This window comes from Aptenodytes patagonicus, chromosome 1 (genome assembly GCF_965638725.1).
Source record: "Aptenodytes patagonicus chromosome 1, bAptPat1.pri.cur, whole genome shotgun sequence".
Taxonomy (NCBI): domain Eukaryota; kingdom Metazoa; phylum Chordata; class Aves; order Sphenisciformes; family Spheniscidae; genus Aptenodytes; species Aptenodytes patagonicus.
Window position 1 is genome coordinate 28,049,517 of NC_134949.1, and position 19,527 is coordinate 28,069,043.

Genomic DNA, 19,527 nt, shown 5'->3' on the forward strand with positions numbered 1-19,527 from the left:
TTTTGAAATTACAAGAGCATATAAATGCTCTTTTTAATCAGCTGAGACTTTGTGCATTAAAATATTTCTGAGTGAGTTAAGTACAAAATGTCCCCCTGAGGTAAGCCGCTGGAGAAACGAGCTTGTAGTGTCGTCTGGCTTGAGCGGCACAGGACAGCACATGTTGCAATGTTTGGGGGGTACCCGCTTAAAATACGCTTCACAGAAGTGAACTTGTGAATTCAGTGGGAGGCATCTAATGTAACTGGGAGGAAATGCGTGGGAGAAGAGCAGGACTGGCTCCTGTTCCCCCAGAACCAAGACCCCTGGGCACTGCAGTGCCTTCTCTCTTCAGGTGTCACAGGTACAAAGCACCTCGCAGAGCTGAAACGTGTGATGGATGACCATGAGGGACATAGGTTCAGGTGCTTGAAGTTTCTTGTGGATCATGACTGATTACGGAGCTTGGATGCTAAACGCAAGCACTGGCATCCTTGTTGGGCCAATTGGCTACTCTTTACGATGCCCAAATCCTGAGCTTCAAATGTCACCCCCAACTCTGTGTGTGTGAAGAATTTTAAGGCTCTGCATGGGTGCAGGCTGTGGTTAGGCAAGAGACTTCCTATTCAAATAGACTATGCTATAGCTGTTCACAACAAATACTCTGCACCTTTCTTTGATCTATTAATGGGTCGGAGGCAGATGAACCGCATGTTTGATTTATTGGTGCACTCTCCGTATTTTTATGTTTCTGAGTTGTTTCCGCTCTCTCGCACAGTTCCACGGGTTGCTCTTCCCATGTTAGTCAGAAAAAGCATACAGACTTTTATCAGCTTAACAGTCACATGTTAACAGTAATTACAGCACTCGGAGCGTAAAGTATGACAATAATTCATTTTAATAACATGTTTATTAGGTCATAACAACAACTATAAACATAAGTACCATTCAGCTCTTTTGCAGATATATGAACTTACTGACATCAAATCTTTTTCAGAATCACGTATTCTTACAGGTGTCCCAGACACAACATTAACTTTATTAAGCAAAAGTTCATAAATAGTAAAAATGTCCTCTGTTTCACATTGCAGCGTTCCTCAAGCACATATGTACAAGTTTTGGAGTATCTTCTCCAAATCTGTGTGTCATAAACTTCCTTAGCTGTTTTAACAACCATAGAGATGATTTTTTTTTTTTTTTTTTTTTGCCTGCAGCAAAGCCTTTTGTCCTTGAGCAATCTACAATTAGCATTGCTCTCAGCAGACATGAAAGTTCGTTTCTGAAATGAAAGTGGTGATGAAACACAATACAATATTATCTGCTCATAGTTTGTCTACACACTCTGCCCTCATTATAAATCTTTCAGGTATAACACTGTCTCCCAAGAACAACATGTCTTCCTTATATCAGTTCTTTTTCTGCACTACCTCTCTTTGAAGATCTTAAAATGGCTGGCTTGCAGCAACGGAGATATTATACTTAGGGTGGAGTGTGTTTACAGTCAGTTCTTTTCCTTTTTAATATTTACACAGATTTTTTTCTTTAAGGTTGCTACAATTTATGAATCATGTACGTTGACATACATTTTCTGAAATGTTCACAGTGCAGTATTTGTGGCCTAACCAAACTTTGTAAATGTCATTAAAAATAAACTTTTTTTTTAATATAAAAATAGAATACTTTATGTGTTTACACCAACAAACCCAGTTCTAGCCTATACTAAACAAGCTATACAGTAGTATGCACAGAATTCCACAGGAACAGAAATGACATGTGATGCTTGCCCTAAAGCTATAGTACTCTTCTCTAATGAATGAAAGTTTTATTTACTCTCTCTTTTAAAAATTGTTTTTCTGGTCATAATTTAGGAATAAAAGTAGGTATCCTAATTCACTGGGTTGTGTAATCCAAGAAGAGGCTTGGGGAGCCTAAAGCTGTTTCTTCTTTTGATCGGTCTTCTCAGCTCTTTAGGGCTGGCACGAAGAAGTTATCAACATTCCTGCTATGGCAGTGTCTTTTTAGGTCAGGGCTGGCTGCAACGCCTCCGCTCTTTACTCACCTTTGGCGGCAGCTCCACCCAAGGGTAAGTGGCAGAGCTTCAGCTACTTGCTGTGTGACTCACCAGACAGAAGCTCCATAAGGTTGCCAGCCTGCCTGTCTCCTCTTCCTCTAGAATAATGCAGCCCATATTACTACATCCCAGGGATTAGCCTGGCATTTACTATGGATGCCCTCAAGTTTTTATTCTCAGAGAGTGGTTAATTCTTTATTGAAAGAAATGGAGGCTTTGCATTTTTCAGCAAGAGATCTGTCGATACAGGCTGTTACTCGAAGAAGTGGTTGAACGTTGGAATAAAGTTGACACTAGGAATGCTTTAAGCTAGATGATTTTCCCTTCATTTTATGTACCGTCTGACTACACCAGAGGACTGGCAAGGCTGACATACTTATTTCACTGCACACCCTTTTTTGATGTTGATTTCTGTTAAGACATTTACCATGAGGCTGGCTCTCCTGGCTGTCTGTGTTCTAAGAAACCTTGTTGATATAGTGCAAAAATCCAAAGTTTGGACTGTGCGGGAGGAAAATACATTTTAAACTCTTGTAACTCTCATTGTTTGTCTTAGCCTTCTGGGTGAAAATCATTTCTGCACTGCTCATTGTCCTAAAGTACATGCAACAGTAACAGTCCTTCCAGCCGTACTGATCGGTATTCTACTTTCTCCTTCACCGCATTAATGATGAATCTTTGTTCTTGGGTCTGAGCACACATTAATAAGAGCTAGTGAGAACTAGCTCTGGATGGCAGCACACAACATTTCCATTTGGTAAATTGATGCAGTTGTCCAAATTCTTGGAAGTTACCGTGATGGTTTATAGAATCCCATAGCCTTAAACAATATGATATCGTGTCCTTGTACTAGTGCAACTTGGGCAACAACATAAACATGTGCAACAGTGTTCTCACAAAGACCGGGCAGTAAAAACTAGTGGACAAAACGTTTTGCTTTTTGTTCATACAACTGAGAATGAATTTTCCTCTATTTCAGACATACCCATCATGTGTCAACATCCACGTCTGTGTTGTCTTGTGATGATAAAAGAGAAGGATAGGGAGCAATGCACTTCACGTTGACATAAGTAGCATTGACATGAACGTAGTGTTCCCCAATAAAAGTGGAGAAGATTGTTGATATTTTTGAAACAAGTTCAGAAAATGCTGGACGCATCTCAGGTTTCGGATGCCAGCACTTCAGCATGACTTCATACCTGCCATTCAAATAAAAGAAGTGTTCAATTATGAAATCAGGTAAAAAGGAAAAAAAGCCCTCCTCTTTCCTCCTACAGTCTCACTTACTATAATATCAGAATGAGCAGCATTTGCAGAAGGCTTTGCAAACTATTTACTTACAGTGGGTCGGGGCAGTATTCAGGTTGTAGCAGCCTTCGTCCTTGTAATAAGTAAACAGTTATATCAAAAGAATTTACATCAGGGTAAGGTGGTGCCCCTCTTGTCATAAGTTCCCATAACAACACACCAAAGGACCACTAAGAAAACAAAGAAATAAATAATAAGTAATAGGGTTGGAGGGCTCTACATTCCAGTTTTAGAAGATGGTTTGACAGATTTAAGCATTCAAATGCATGGATTTTCCCTTTGAAAAGTTATTTTACTGCATTCAGCTTTCTTTTAAGTGGGTTAATAAATGCTGTAGGGACTTGAGGAGCCACTTAAATTAGAGCCAGAGAAACTCAGCTAAGTAAATGAAAGAAAATAAAAGCCTATAGGCCTGCTACTTAGCTGGTATAAATTTGCAGACCTCTTTTGAGGTTAATGGAGCTCTGCCAATTTACATGAGCTGATGATCTGACTAACCCTGTGTAAATATATACTGAAGAGAATATACGTGGTGAAAATTCTATGCATCACAGGCTAATTTGAATCTGGATTGAAATGAGAGCTAAAATACAAAGTGATCCAGCCACCTAATGACTTCATCTTATAATTTTTTCTTCATAAATGGTCAGGTAATACTTGCGATTGCTGTAGGCAGTCAGTAAGTATTTATAAAGCAAATAAAGTCTTTTTGAGAACTACTAAATTTTACAAGTGTCAGAGTTAACCTGTTTTGTCAAGCTTTCCAGAGCCCCTCCTATAGCAGGGTTCAGCTCCGACTTGGCTTGTTGGAATGTCCTTAGTTTCCCTTGGAGTGGGATTAAACTCCTAATTCTTTCCTGAGCAGTAACAGATAATCAGGTCAACATCTTGTTGCTTTGTGATTGGGACAAATACCCTTTCTGGATGTAGAAACAGTCTCTTATTCTTATGTGAACTAAAGTTATATTCAAATATAAGTTTTGGTTTGGAGTTAGTCCATTCATTAAATACTAGAGAGATGCCTCAGGCAATATAAGAGAAATTAATAGGTGATACAAATATGTTTGTACATTACCACATCTGACTTTGTTGTGAACTTCTGAGTTTGTAAACTTTCTAAAGCCATCCATTTCACTGGCAGTTTAGCTCCTGTTTTATTGTGCACACTGTAGTATTCTTTATCATAGACATCTCTAGCAAGACCAAAATCAGCAACCTTGACAGTGAATTTTTCATCCAACCTAGAGAAATGACAAAAAGTATTATCTGCAACTGAGCAGGCGAGATTTACAGTGATGGTGGATTATAACGAGTGACTTGCATTTTTGAGACGGTGACTTTGGAAGGCAGTACCTTATCTTGGATCTATTACTAATGTAACAGTGAAACAAAAAGTGCAGCAGAATATATGTGACACCCATTTAACATGGTGAATGAACTCAGGAAATTACTGATATTGTTTTGATAATATAATTTGAATTACAGTTCTTTTAAAACAATTGCTCTGTATAAAAAGATTTTTGCTAATAGCCTGTACATCCTGATTGAGTGCTACATCATTTCTTCCACAGCTGTTTCTTCTTCTGTATCCTTAGAAACCTCTCATTTTTATTTCCAAGTCAAGGCATCACCTTTCCTATTCACTCTCAATTTTGTTTAAGGAAGGACCCGTCATTACCTCAGTGACTGCCCATATATAACAACATAGTCGTGTAACTAAGGATGTGTTTGGTGTCTGTACTGGGCATAAGGAAGGTTCTGCTGGGGTTACAGCTCAGCCATACCAGAAGATCTCCCTAGCTTTGCTCCTCCTAAGCTTGGTGTTTGTCTTGATAAGCAGTATCATTGTCAGAAAACAGAGCATGGGTGTTGGCGTGCTTAAGCCTATCCTTCATCATATGTGCAGACCCAGCCACAGCAGCAAACACCTGCTTCTGGGCTTCTTTACAGAATCACACAATCACAGAATGGGTGAGGTTGGAAGGGACCTCTGAAGATCATCTAGTTCACCACCACCTCCCCCACTCAAAGCAGGGTCAGCTACTGCAGGCTGCCCAGGACCATGATCAGCTGGGTTTTCAATATCTGCAAGGATGGAGACTCCACAACCTCTCTGGGCAACCTGTGCCAGTGTTCAGTCATCTTTACAATAAAAGTGTTTCTTCCTATGTTTAAATGCAATTTTCTCTATTTCAGTTTGTGCCCGCTGCCTCTTGGCCTGTCCCTGGGCACCACTAAGAAGAATCTGGCTTCATCTTCTTTAGTCCACCATGTCAGGTATTTATACCCATGGATAAGATCCCTCTGAGCCTTTTCCAGGCTAAACAATCCCTTCCCTCAGCCACATGGCATTTCCCTCTCTTGAATTTATGAGGTTTCTGTCTGGACAACTCTCTGAATGGCACACAACCATCTGCTGTATTTACTGATGTAATAACTAAATCAATACCAATGAAGGGAGTAGGAGGGAACTTTGATGGGTCAACAGGGGACAGTTTATGCCACAGCAGCTTCCTGCACCTCTTCTGGGATAGTGGAATAGAGTCAAGAGTCCATGGGGACTGTATTTGCATCCTGGTTTCCTTTCTGATGGACATCGCCATTGTGGCAGGGGCTGTGCTTCTGAGTGCTGGATTACATATGGCCACTGGGGAATGTGGGTCTTCAATCCTACGTCTTTCTCTCACGTGGCAGTGGCTCTCCAGGCTCTGAAGTGCTGAGCCATGTGGAAGTACAAAAGCAGCCATTCAGTTGGCAACGTGAGACATCCTGGTAGCTGTTCCCTCCTCACTCAAGGAAGAGACAGTAGACCAGATGGAATGTCCTATTGCCACTATTTGGACTTTGACTAGATGAACCAGGACTTCTATCCAGTAACCCAATTCCTTTCTTCTTAGGAAGCATGAAAATCATGTTCTTGTGGCTTTTTTCCTCCCTTAAAAAAACAGCAGCTGTAAAAAAAATGTTCTTTTTCAGAGGCTGTTCAGCTGCACGAGTGTGCACCCTTTGAAAAAGAATAAGAAATCTGATGTCACGGGTGAATAACCTTTTTGCAGCCAGAATTCCAGATTATGACGTGCTAAAAATAAACTCTAATGTTTAACCCTGTACCTTGTTAGTTCACAACACAGGTGATGAATCAGCATAATAGTATCGGCAACTCCTGTATCAGTTAGTCTGTGTGTGAACTGAACTGTCTGGCTACTCAGACGCTAGTAAGATTCTTTGCATGCTCTGATTTTTTTAATGTTAATTTGTGTGCACAAGTGAGCCAAAGTAAGCTCATACTCATGTAATGAAAGATTACTGTCAATAAGTCTCACTGGTGTTTCTTTGTGTTCCTGTTTTTCTCACAAAGTTCCCCTGTGTTCCTCTCCCTCCTGCTAGGTGCGGCAGCAGAGACGTGCTGCTTCTGAAGAGGTTGGGTGGAAGCACAGCAAGTTGAGACAACAGCAGTTTAACTTCCCTTAGGAGATGCCTTTTAAACTCTCTAACCAATGATTTTGCGAGACTACACTTTCACCTCAGCTTTTCTTATTTCCCACACTCAAAAAAAGCTTATGTAAGAAGTGAGCCCTTAGCAAGCTGAGTAGCTCATCAGTATGCAAGACAAACATCAGTATGGTTATGGAACAATGAAAAAAACACCCTATTTTGACTAAAAAAGGAGAATCCTGGAAAATTTCATTTATCTCATCTCACTGTCTTACACAGAAGAGTGTGATAACGTGGCTGGAATTAGATGTTTGTACTTACATACAGTTTCTTGCTGCCAAGTCTCTATGGACAAACTTTTTGCTTGCAAGGTATTTCATCCCTTTTGCGACCTGAAGGCCAAATCCAATTAAGTCTTTTACTGTTGGGTTCTGTAAAATACAAACATTTGTGATACAATGAATGCAGAAGCCCAAGGAGCAGATGGTTGTTTTTTTGCTGTGACTTTCAGTTTTTGACACACCTATCTTGCCATCAGAATGATCAAGGCAGGTCAGTGCTCGTAATAAAGCTGGTGTAAGCTTAGGTCAGGTTCTTACCTCCCGTGAGGAAACACACTTTAAGAAATCAACAAAACTGACAGACTCCAGAAGAGTAGAGTTTGCAGCATAAGCAGCATGACCTGGGCTGAGAAGTGGAACAGTATGCTGAAACCTCAACATCACAGCTGGTACACAAAATTCAAATTTGTGAACTTAGAGTAATAGCATGTAACTCAGTAGAAGGTGCTAACTATGAACTTGGAGCTCATCAGCTGGAAATGACCAAGAAAGGAGAGAGTCCTATTTGGGGCAAAATAGGTGCAAGCTATTATCAGTATGATGCCATGGAAAAGGCAAATGAGACCTTAGCAGTTACCAGAGGAAGATTTTCCACAAAGTGGTAACTCTGCTGGTCTACAAGGTAAGACCTTACCAAAAATGTTAAATATATAAATAAATATAAACATAAACCTGTAATTCTTTTATCCAACAGCACGACTTGTTATATAATAGTATGGTCCGACAGATTTTTGTGGTGTTGACATTGCTCCATATCATTTTCTTCTGTGGAACAGTCCTGTTCAGCTGTGGTCATTATTCTATCTATTTCAGGAAGGACCACGGCACTATTCACAGACAAGGTCCCTGCTGCTTGTAGAATGAAACAAGCTCAAAAGGGAGGAGGTCTCTTCCTCAGAAAGCTTAACTTTCCCCAACAATTTGTCAAGATGCATTTTTTTTTTTTTATTTTACTGGCTATTGATGATTGCCATAGAGGCAGGGGTGAAATCCCATTGGCTCAGAAGTCGCTTTATGTTGTCCTAGCACTGTGACATGGGTGAAATATTGCAGTATAAAGTGGGCTTACATTACCTGAGGCAAGACCTGTGGTCTCATACTTGACAGAAAGCAGTGAGGCACGCTTGAGAAATCTGCAGTCTTTCAATGAAAATGGGGAAAATCTCTGATAAGAGAGTACTCATAGTTTGTATAACAATTGCTGTTTTTCTTTCTTAAGATAAGAAGAAAATACATTGATAATAACGGGACTATGACACTCTCTAGCTGGACGTGAAGATCCCTTACCTAGGAGTTGGAAGAGCAGATGGTGACGACTGGCACAGCTGTGCTGAAGCCAACAGAGATATGCCAGTTTAAACCAGCAGATGGTTGGGCCCCTTGACTTCGATCTCATAAACACATTTGTTTATAAAGAGGCTTATGGATGGGAAATGAGAAATACTTACTGCTGATAATTTCTGGGAAACATTCTAGAGAGGAATTTGAGGGGGAAGGGAAGGAGTGGCAGCGCTGCGGTCGGGCTCGGTGCCAGCCTAGTCAAGTGCTAAAGGTTAAGGTGTAGTAACAGCAGCAAGTTATAGACGTAATGTAATTACCAGAGCTTATAACCTGTGGTGGTGGAGCAGGGCGTGGCTAGACTTGCATTACCGTTTGGTAGACCTCACCATGTACTTACATGAGTCTCATTCCTAATGAAGTTTCGAAGATCTCCGTGTTTCATGTATGGAAGAACGACTAAGGGGGATCCTTCATTGGGCAAACAGATTCCCAAGAGTGACAGAACGTTGGGATGAGTGAAATCTTTCATGATTATTCCTTCTTTCAGAAATTGAGCTACTTCTTCCAGGTCTGTAATCCCTGAGAAATCCAGTAATAAAATGAATTAATTAAAAAAACCCCAAACAAACTACAGTTTATTTCTGTACAGCATGTCATTGCACAACAAAGTGATAATGAGAAGCTACAAACATGCTCCCCACCTCCCACGTTACAACTAGGTTATGTGCGTCGGTTTTCTTACAATGACCAAATACAGTTTGTTGGTGATTTTAATTCCGTTTCTCCTTTTCTTACTATGAATTATTTAGAACTGAATAACAACACTTGAGTAAAACCTTTAATAAATATTATAGTCTCTTCCTGTTTTTCCAGCAGCTTTGCCTGCTCTTTAGCAATTTAACTTCCGAAAACAAATCTTCACTAGTCAGTAGAATAAAAAATGACACTGCCTTTCCCTCATTTTCCTCTGTCCTTTTCTTTGTAGAGGAAATAGATGGGCATTTCATTTGATGCACAAATATATACCAATGCCTCGTGGTAATCTAAAGTCACTGGAATTGCTCCAGAGATAAATCTGATCCAGCTGCAACTAAGAATCTTTATTTGTGAAAGTACACTTCACTGTAATTAATTAGTTCACCCCAGTTATCCTTGGAATTATGTATTAAACATGTAACTCACTATTCAGTGACTTCACAGCACAATGAATTTTCCTGCCATCGTTATCCAGCAGTGTCCCATGGTACACACACCCAAAATGTCCTGTGAAAAAAATGAGCAAGATTAGCTTTAATAAGTAAAATTAGCTTTCTGGTATTTTCCGCTGGGTAGCAATTATGCTTTAAGAAAGTGATCACACTCCATTTCTGTTCAATTCCCAACACTTGTAATGTATACTTCATAACTAACACATAAAACTATCATTACATAAAACCATTATTACATAAAATGAAAACTCTATTTGCAGCATAATTGATATTTCTTGACCTAGATGGAGAGCGTAAGTAATGACAAGGCTCGCGCCACAACTGCTTCATATTCTTGTAATGACTATGCACACAAAAACCATGTCAGCCCATTCCCACCATGCTCTCTTGTCAGATATATGCCAAAGGAGGGCACTGGAAGGCACAAGAGAGCAGTTAGAAGGAGCTGACATAACCACTGGATCGGTGGTTCTCAGTGGTCTGTAAGCCCATGCTAAGTGGTCCACTGGATTGTACAGTCTTGATGCTTCTTCAGTGGAAAGGTGTATAAGGAGGGTCACTGTGGGCTTACAGTCTCTCAGGTCTTGCTATTCCATGGAAAATGCTGAGTGTTAAAAGTGGTGTGTTGGCCGTGAACGGTTTGGGAGTTGTTCTACTGATCACAGACTGACCACATCACTAGGCGGCAGTCTATGGTCTCTGCTATGGCCTCGTTCCTAGTGCAAAATATCACTAAAAGATGATGAGCGAAATTTGCCTTCTTGCAGATGGTCTAAGCAGTGAAATAAACTGCCAGGGACGCAGAAATCCTTCCTGATCCCGGGCTTTCCTGTGAAGCAAATGGGGTAGCCTGCAGAGCAGGGAAACCTACTATGAGAAGTCAAATTGACCTGTTTGGGACACACAGAGAACTTTGAGCTCCAGGCACGTGCATTAATTTATCCAAATCAAATTATGTACATGTAATGGTGGCTTTCCTTCACAGATGTACTATTTACTAGACACTTTTAAAATATTAATATTTGCAGTTAGAAAGCAAAATAGTTTTTTTGTCAAGTGTGAGTTCTGCAGAGAACAAGACTATCTGATTAATTCTACTAGGTTCCAGTCATAAGCGCTGGTGAGAGCCCAGTTGGCTTTGATTTTGTCTTGGGGTGAAATTAATACAAAATTTGTTTTACAAAAGCAACTAAAATCCCATTGGACCACAGATTGTTTGGAGCCTGGGCACAAATCCTAATGCTTGGATTGGGTGTGTCTGAAATATTTTTGGGTTTGGCCCATTTCTAGTTACGGAGGAGAAAATTAGAAAAGGTTAGTTACATCAGTGTCATTCCAGATATTTTTCAACATTTAAAAAATGGGAAATTACTTGGCCTTTTCTGAAACAAGAAAGAAAAGAAAAAGGCCCACCCTTGCTTTGGGGATGATGAAGTGTAATACGTGGAAGAGAAACACACTGACTGTTTGTTTGATTTGTGGCTATTTTCCTGCAGAAGAGGCATTAGGAATATCATCTATAGCCAAATTTTTATCAGTACTCTGATACTTAACAAGAGACCTCTCATGCATGATCTGCAGAAGCACTGAAAATCCAGTTTCTACTTGGGTTACTAATAGGTACTCAATAGTACACAGTTCAATAAATGCCCCTAACAGAAATACTGGCTTGGCCTATGAAAGAAGGAGGGAACCTGCTTACGGAGATGTAGAGGAATAGGACTGATGGGAGAAATTCAGAAAAATAGGTGACTGGCTTTATCAGGGACAAAAATAAGGGGAAGTGAATCAGGAGCTACGCATTACTGCAGCTGGAATGAGAGAGGAATCGGGGGGATGGAGAGCCTTTGGCAGGAGGAAACAAACAGCGAATTTCTCAGAGCTGGGGGAAACTTGCGGAGGAAAAAGGGGTGTGTGCATTTCACCTGGCCCATGGGGACTTTTACTGAATGCACTAGTGACTGCAGGACTTTTCAGTGTGGTGTAGCCATCTTGCCAGCTCTCAGGCTCCGTGTTTAAGGTCACTGGTGCTCCCGCCTCAGCATCGCCTGCCATTTAGGTGTGTGCCTTTAGGCTCATGCAATATTCTGCGGCAGCCTCACTCCTGCACCGCAGCCTCATGGACCAGAAGCCCTGGCTGGGCTTTACCGTAGCCTGGAAAAGGGTGAGAGTGAGGCAGCTGAGGGGGAACCAGCAAGTCTCTGAGTTCAAAGGAGCCCCATTAATTGGCAGACTCCTTCCTCCCTCTGGTGTCTTCTCCAACTGATCAAATGCACAACGCTTCATCTGACTTCAAAGGAGAGCCCCTTGGTTCTCCCCTTGATTTGGTGCGTGGGATGCAGTGCTGTAAGAGGTAAAAAGCTTGAAAAACCTCCGTGCAGACACCTTATTCAGAATGGTTTATAATGAATGGGTGTGCAAAAAGAACAGCAGTTTGCAAGGTAAGAGTCGTGGTACCCACCTCTTCCTATTACTTCGCTGAAGTGCACGATCAGGCTGTCAGCACCAATAACCACATGCTGCACTTCTTTGACCAAGTCGGGGTTTAAGGCACTGATGTCAATGTGGACATTAGTTTGGAGAAGTGGACTGGCTAAATCTGAGTCCCCGCTGGACAGAATTGGGGAGAGGTCAGAGTGAGGATACTGGGCAGGTCTGCACGATCCATTCTGAGACATGCTTGGAAACTGGTCTGCAAGATGAACAGAAACTGTTATAAACCTTTCAGACTTCTCCTTGGAAAATGAAGAGCTTTATTTCATTGGCGAGCAAGGGTTTGAGTTTATCAGTTTGGAAGTGGCTTGGCTTTGCAGAAGTTTTGGTCACAAAGGGAAAATGAAAATATGCATTGCTAATCTGCCAAACTCCAGGAAAACCGTGTCACTAGAAACTTATCCTTGTCTCAGCTCTACTTTTACAAAAGTAAATGGCAAAACTTCCACTTTTCTGAGGGGATGGAATGAAGCCTTGTCACTTCTTGCCATGTGTAGTTTATAGCATTTCTAGTAATTGGCAGTAATGAGAGTAAAATGGAAAAATGACAGCGATATGGGAGGAGGAAGTAGTGAACAATTAAAAACATGAAACTTTTTATTATTGGCATGTTCTAATTTGGTAGGGAACTTTACATTTCATGAAGGTTTCCAAACTGCTGGTGACTGGCTGTATTTATCCAATGGTAAATATTCAACCAGGGAAATGCCTAGAGGTGATTCATATCCTGTAACTGCTGAAGATAATACAGTTGGTGCTACTCATGAAAATAACATGAGCCAGCTGATTTAAAATAGCAGAAATTAAAATGTTTCAGTCAAGCAAGGAATATTTGTTTGAGAAAATTATTTTTGTCAACAGCATGTTGTTCAGGTATTTTAAATTGCTTTTATTTAAAAGATTTTTTTCTAGCATTTTGTGTAACAGAATCAAGGAACTAAGTTTAATTTACACCGATTCCAGTCTGGAATGATTCCAGTGGAATGAGTGAGCAGAATTTAGCCCAGGGTCAAAAAGAAAAAAAAGGAATAAATTTAAAAACAGAAATGATCAGATATTTTATCCCAAAGAGTAAAAGGTTGTTGTACAGACATGCCATATATATCTATGTATAAAACCTGGGAAGTTTTCATATAGGGCTGTTATCACTCTAGGTGCTGAGAAAACCTCAGTGCTGCTCTATCTAGAAGCAAAAATACACATTTATGTCACCAAGGGCAAATATCTATGTAATAGTCATGGTAAAATACTCTAGCCATGGCTGCAAAATAATTTTTACAGCTGCTACATGTAAATCTGCGTGTTTTCTAATGTTCCTGTCATTTTATTCTTTGACAGTAATTGACGTGAACATTCCTACAGGAACATTAAGCGAATGCACCTCCTTCTTGGGTGCGCTCTCTGCTGTGCTTTGCCAGTGCACAGTGGCCCCAGGACCACTGCAGATTTACCTTCCACCAAGGATCTTTGCGCAGATCCTTGTCTCATGTACCACTTTCCCTTCTAACCAGTGGCACAGGCTTTCCTTTTCCTTTGGGAATCTTTCAATCAAGAAACTTCCTGTGCGAGCTGGTGGCAGCAATTAAAGAATCATAAAGGAAGCTGGGAACGGGCCTGGCTCTCAAACAGCTCCGCGATTGGAGATTACAAAGGTGGAATAAGGATTTGGAGTGATTTCTATTGAGTTGCATACGGCAGCACCTGAAATAGTACAAGACTATGTCTATACCAAGACTAACAAATATCTGTGATATCTCAAATATCATAATATGGTAACTCCTAATAGTTAAAGGCTCTTTAATGGTAATCACAGAACATGGTCTCTACATGTCTTAAAGGACAGGTTCAGCCTAAAGTAGTATGATAAGTGCAGCAGAGTGCTCTTCTGGAGAATACCCGCTCTAAAATGGTGTTATAAGGCACAAAAATGTATTCAGCATAGCGTTATTCTTCCCTCATGCCCACAGGCCTGAAAATGAACAGGCCTGAATGTGTTTTCTGAGACTGGTATCTCAGCACACATGGACCTCCACTCAATTTGTCACAGTTTTCACATCCCTTTAGCTTAATTTTTAAAATCAACATTTCTGCATCATACAATGTGCCATTTTATAGGAGGGGCAGGAACAGACAAAAGAATATCAGTTTACAAAACTCCATGTCCCATGTCAGGCTGACAGAACTGCTTATAATGACTGTATGAAGTCACTGAGACACACTAAACCTCCAGCCACTCGATGCTATCCTTAAAATCACTTATTTCAGAGTGGATTTGCGCACGGTGTGATGGACCTCATGATAACACAAAATCGTTATATCCACTAGCTCCTAATAAATTGTGGAGCATACTGACAGAGAGTTTTTACTAATAGTATTTTATATATTCCCCCAACCTCAGTAAAAGTAAAAATCCTTTGCACCTCAATCTTGGGAAGCACCTGAGAAGTTCAGTTCAAATAGCAGGCCTGTGAACGCATCAAAGTCCCAAATAATGCAGACACAGACAAACCAGATGAGAAATTGAAATTAAGATATTGATCAAAATAGCTATCATCTGAAGACATATAAAAAGCAAGATGTATAAAACATCATCTGTAGAGATTCATAATAGAGGTGTACCTTCTAGAAAAGTTGATCTGTAGTCTACAGATTCGCTTGAAACCATTTCTGTTGTTGGACTTACACTCCTCGCGCTCACCAGCCTGTCCAGGTGAGGAGTGTGCACTCTGCCATCATAGCGCACTAGGTCGCTTCCCAGATCTGAAGGGGGAGGAGAAAGAAATATTAGAAAACCCTCATGTTTACTGTGTGCCAACATTCATTTAGGTATTTATTTAAGTTCAGATGTTCTGCTCTGCTGGGAAGAGGGCTGGGTTGCTGCTGAGGCAGACATGTGCAGGACCTGAACTTGAGCTATTTGTACAGCACAAGATTTGCTGTAACTTGTGTTAAAGCCCCACTCTTGGCCACACTGGAGGATCCAAGAGAGCTTCGAAGCCTCTGGGGCCAGCTTCATGATCTGACTGTGATAATGCATCAGAACAAGACCTGGTTATATATTAGCTCTCCTCCTCCTCCCCTCTTGCATAGTGTGGCAGTTCCCACTGGAAGGAAACCCAGACATAGGGGCCAGAGAGGAGGCACACTCTGACCAAGTTCCTGATTTGGGTGAACAGGAGACCAGGACACCGCAGCGCTCTGTGTCTTGCAGACACAAACTTAGGCACAGCCTGGAGGACTACAAGGCAACTGGATGAAGCTGAAGTACTCGTGATTCCACGCATGTCATTTACTCGTCCCCTCTTCCAAGGCTGATTGGGGAAGAGAAGTCACTAAGTTTTCCTAATAGCTCAGAGTTCCTCCAAAAACCTCCTTTAGGCATAGTGTGGCCCTTCACCCAGCTCAGGCAAGAGCCAAGGGCTGAAATGCAGCTAAACATTGGACTTGATTGTGAAACGTCTGCTGACAGGTTACAACAGGGCATTGCATGGCAGTTAAGCAAAGCATAAATTGATGTCAGTTTTCAAAATCTAAGATATAATAACGGAATTATTTGATGGAATTGACTATGATGGACCTTTAATTTGTTTCTTCTTCCTTCTCCAGAGGAAAAACACCAAAAAGATAAAAATTAACACTGATGTTGAAAGAACTCCAGCAATTAGTCCCGTGAAATTCTGATCTTGCCGGATCAGCACTTTTCCAATAACTGTTGACAAAACTTCTTGCTTCCACTGAAAAAAACAAAGAAAAAAACCAGTGTGATAATTTCAAAAGACAAGTAAGAAGTAGATTATTAGTACTAAAGTATGAGCTGATATGTCCCATACATATTAAATCTTGATTTTGTGATGCTGTACTGCGATAGGACACTGGGAGTGGAGAAATTATTATATTGGTGTACACGAAAGCAGATCTACATTTTTATGATTCATTACATGCCTTCAGGAACTCTGGTAGTGACACAGATATGTATGTGCTACACCACACACATGGCACGCACTCATACACACACTCTGGATAACAGGGTCCCACTGCTACCAGATGTTAATTCAACATGCTAAATTCATACTTTTACTCAAATGGTGCAGGGAAATGTATGGGTCTATGGATATATGGGCTGAGACGTATGTTAAAAAAAATTGGCCCAAATGTCTTTAATATGTGTCCTCCTGGCATAAATACGCTGTAACATCAAACTCTCTGTTGACAGCGCGTCTGCATTTTAGTTCCCAAGGTCACGTGAGCCTCTCCCTTGCCAGCTTCTAGCTTGTCGACAGTTTAAAGAAACAAAGCAAAATAAAAAAGCAACCCCAAAAATCAACAGCCAAACAATCACCAAGCAGCTAACAGGGCGAAACTGTTTTAGGTCACACGGCACTAGCTCAGTCAGTTGGAATGCATTTGGCCATCTTTTCTCTTTCTCCTATGGAATTCATTCCTCTGGGTACCGTAATGATGGATTTGCCCGTCAAAAGAGCAAATTTTCTTCTTCACTGGGCAGACTGTAATTTCTGAGGCTCCTTGCCAGTAAACAAGCAGAAACCTTATTTAACCCCTTTATGTTGTGTTCTTTTCTATGTACGAAATACATGTCATGCATACCTGTTTCTTAGAAGTTAAGGAAATACCACATAGTAGGACTGATTAAATATAGTGCCAGTCCCGGTTGCATATGTAAAAATACGAACAGGTATTTGCAGCATATGCACAAGTATTATATGAAACCAGGCATTTACAGGTCTGGGAAACAGATTTGCCAAAAGGAGAGCTGCATCTAATTTTATAGTTTGCCTGATACATCCAAGAAACTTAATTTGTACTTTTCAAAGTAAATTAATATTAAAATAAATTAATACTTACTGTATTAATAAAGCAAATTAGTTATTACTATTTACTTAGATTGCAGTAGCACATAGGAATACCATTCATGGCCCAGGATCCTATTGAGATGAATGCCATAAAGACATAGAAAAAATAGATGGTCCCTGCTCCAAAGAGCTTGCATAGACTTTGATCCTAGTCACACATGACTGGCAAAGTTTCCACTGTTTTCAGTGAATCAGAGTCCATGATCATCAAATTTCACAGTTTAAAGGTAATTCCCTTCCCCTGTGATTTTCCTTTTTTTATATTTTAAAAAAATACAAAGATACTGAAAGATTTGTGTCTTATTCTGTGAATCAGTAAGTCAAAACTGTGTACAATTTAAATTTGCAGTAGCACTCTGGATGACTCTAGTGAGACCACCTTTAGAACAATAAATTTAGAACTCAAACATTTGTCCTAAGTGTCTGCATCTTACAAAAAGAATTGAAAGGAAATTACAAAAAGCAGACAAAAAATTCTTTCAGCAAGGATCCGATCCTATTGACTGCAGCAGAATTTTTTGCTGAAAAAACGACTTGTGAGCTCCAAAGTAAACCTACTCCATTTAGTTTAGGTCCTGCTTTGTGCCTAAGGCTCCAGAAAATATCTGTACAAACAGGTAATAACAACAATGATGCTAATATTTCTTTTAAAATAGTTTATATTATTTGAATTTCTATCCCAAACAAACAGGGATAGAGGTATCTCTGTAAACACAGGCTTAGGCTTGAATTTAAAGTTTATAGGTTCAATAGTGACATTGGGAATGATAATAAAAATGGCATTAATATCCCATGTGTTGTGTAGCTGTCTCACCTCTATATTTAGCTCGCTGTTGGACTTCAGGAGATCGCTGGGAACCGTACACAGAATTGATTCTGACTGCAGGAGGAGGTTTTCACAGCTTTTATTTCCAACTTTTAGCACCTCTCCTTTAACAGCTTCTGAATCAATATAATTTCCCTTGGAAAAAAAAAAAAATCAATTTCCTATTACACAACCATCTCATAAAAGTTAAGGAGAAGTCCTTTTATTACCTTGGAAAATGTTTTTAATGGAAAAACAATTGTGAAATAAAAGACTACTGTAAATTTACATTGCCCTGTCAATATGCATGTAACAGGTTTTTTCATGTAAATGGGAGTTTGACAGAGAGGCCATAGGGGGATGATAAAGTTTACGGATAAAATCTGCTGTCACTAATACTCATACAGCCCATGCAGTCTTCTAAAAATGTAAATGTCTGAGGGATAAATTCTGTTGGTCCTGTTTAGATTTTTGCATAATTTGCACAAGAAAGGAAGCATTGTTTATACAAAACTGGCATTACATTATCCACAAACTAAAGGCATCTCAAACACGTTGTTTTGCAAGTTGTTATAGTAGCACGAGTGAAGCTTTCAAAAAGAACTAATTAATTACAATCATAAAAATGCACAAATCTGTTAAAATCACGTTCTACAGACCAAAGAGGAACAAGCCCTGGTAAAGATGACAGCATGAAAAGTGCACTCCCTACTCAGAAAACCTGCTTTCATATCCCAGACTTGGATGAAATATTATTTCTTCTGGTATCGTGATAGTAGTGTCCAAAGGCCAAGTTCAGGATCTTTTGTGCTCAGGAGAGCATCAGTGTTTAAGAAGCTGCTGTACCCCGTGTACAGGCCAGCTTAAGATAAGATGAAAGAACAGGCATATTAAGTGGGAGTAAAAGGGGAGAAGGGAGGATAGGGAGTAACACTAATACAGGCTATTTATGTGGGCTGGATCTGGGAGTTTCTCACGAGAAGGGGGGAAGGCGTCATGGCTGACACTGCTATGAGGCCTCATACACTGGAAAGAAAACAAGAATCCCATTCTGAGAGGCAAAAAAATCTTACTTTGGAATATGTTTTGGGTCTGCTGCAGAATCAGACTGAGCCCTGGGAAAATGTTAATAAAAATACAGGAGAGCCAGTTTAACGTCCTCTTTTGACCGGCAAAGCCACACCCCAGGTGAGTGCTTTTTAATTGCTGGCCAAAAAAGTTCACTTTGCATTGTATCTTCTGTCTACTTGGAGCCGTTCTGTTTGGTGTTAATTAAGTAAATATTCAGTGTTTATTGCTTATTAGTATGGAGGCTTGCTGCAGATTGTGAGCCATTCATGTTCAAATCTTTCCTTTGAATGATGTACCTCAAAAGACTCGGATGTGGGTCTTCCATCTCCAGGATAAATGTACTATCCTGGAAAGTGTGGGTGAGTGGCCTCTCTTTTTCTTCTACACCAAATCTTAGAATTTTTTCTCCACCAAAACTGATACTTACCCAAAGGAAAAAAAAATCATACTGACGTTTCCTAAGGTGGTCCTTAGCCAGTTATAATGAAGATAGTAGTTTTTAGTTATAACTATTACCGTTATATTACCTTTAATATATTATAGTTTCAAATATATTCAGTGTAATATCTCAATATATTATGAGTTTCAAAACTCCTTCAGCAGTGGTTTTGCTCTTCTGAGGACCACAGAATTTGCCTATGATTTTAAGAAAAGGAGGAAACTG

The 19,527-nt window shown here is 40.1% G+C and overlaps 1 protein-coding gene and 1 long non-coding RNA gene across 5 annotated transcripts in view; one reads left to right on the forward strand and one right to left on the reverse strand.

The window, feature by feature from the left end:
* Window positions 1-689: 689 nt before the first annotated feature.
* MET (MET proto-oncogene, receptor tyrosine kinase) overlaps window positions 690-19,527 on the reverse strand; it is a 92,047-nt gene continuing 73,209 nt past the window's right edge. For 3 of the 4 annotated variants that reach the window (XM_076330465.1, XM_076330437.1, XM_076330446.1), the window contains exons 12-21: window positions 17,802-17,948; window positions 15,694-15,850; window positions 14,736-14,876; window positions 12,085-12,315; window positions 9,598-9,678; window positions 8,813-8,994; window positions 7,115-7,224; window positions 4,434-4,599; window positions 3,392-3,528; window positions 690-3,249 (exon numbers count right to left, since the gene is read on the reverse strand). In XM_076330465.1, the coding sequence (XP_076186580.1) occupies window positions 3,039-3,249; window positions 3,392-3,528; window positions 4,434-4,599; window positions 7,115-7,224; window positions 8,813-8,994; window positions 9,598-9,678; window positions 12,085-12,315; window positions 14,736-14,876; window positions 15,694-15,850; window positions 17,802-17,948 (1,563 nt within the window). In that variant the 3' untranslated portion in view covers window positions 690-3,038. The remainder of the gene's footprint in view (window positions 3,250-3,391; window positions 3,529-4,433; window positions 4,600-7,114; window positions 7,225-8,812; window positions 8,995-9,597; window positions 9,679-12,084; window positions 12,316-14,735; window positions 14,877-15,693; window positions 15,851-17,801; window positions 17,949-19,527) is intronic. The other variant, XM_076330455.1, reaches the window with a different exon arrangement.
* LOC143156658 (uncharacterized) lies at window positions 5,568-8,814 on the forward strand. The gene is made up of 3 exons (XR_012994662.1): window positions 5,568-5,635; window positions 6,746-7,756; window positions 8,354-8,814. It is a non-coding gene; the product is annotated as an uncharacterized LOC143156658 (long non-coding RNA).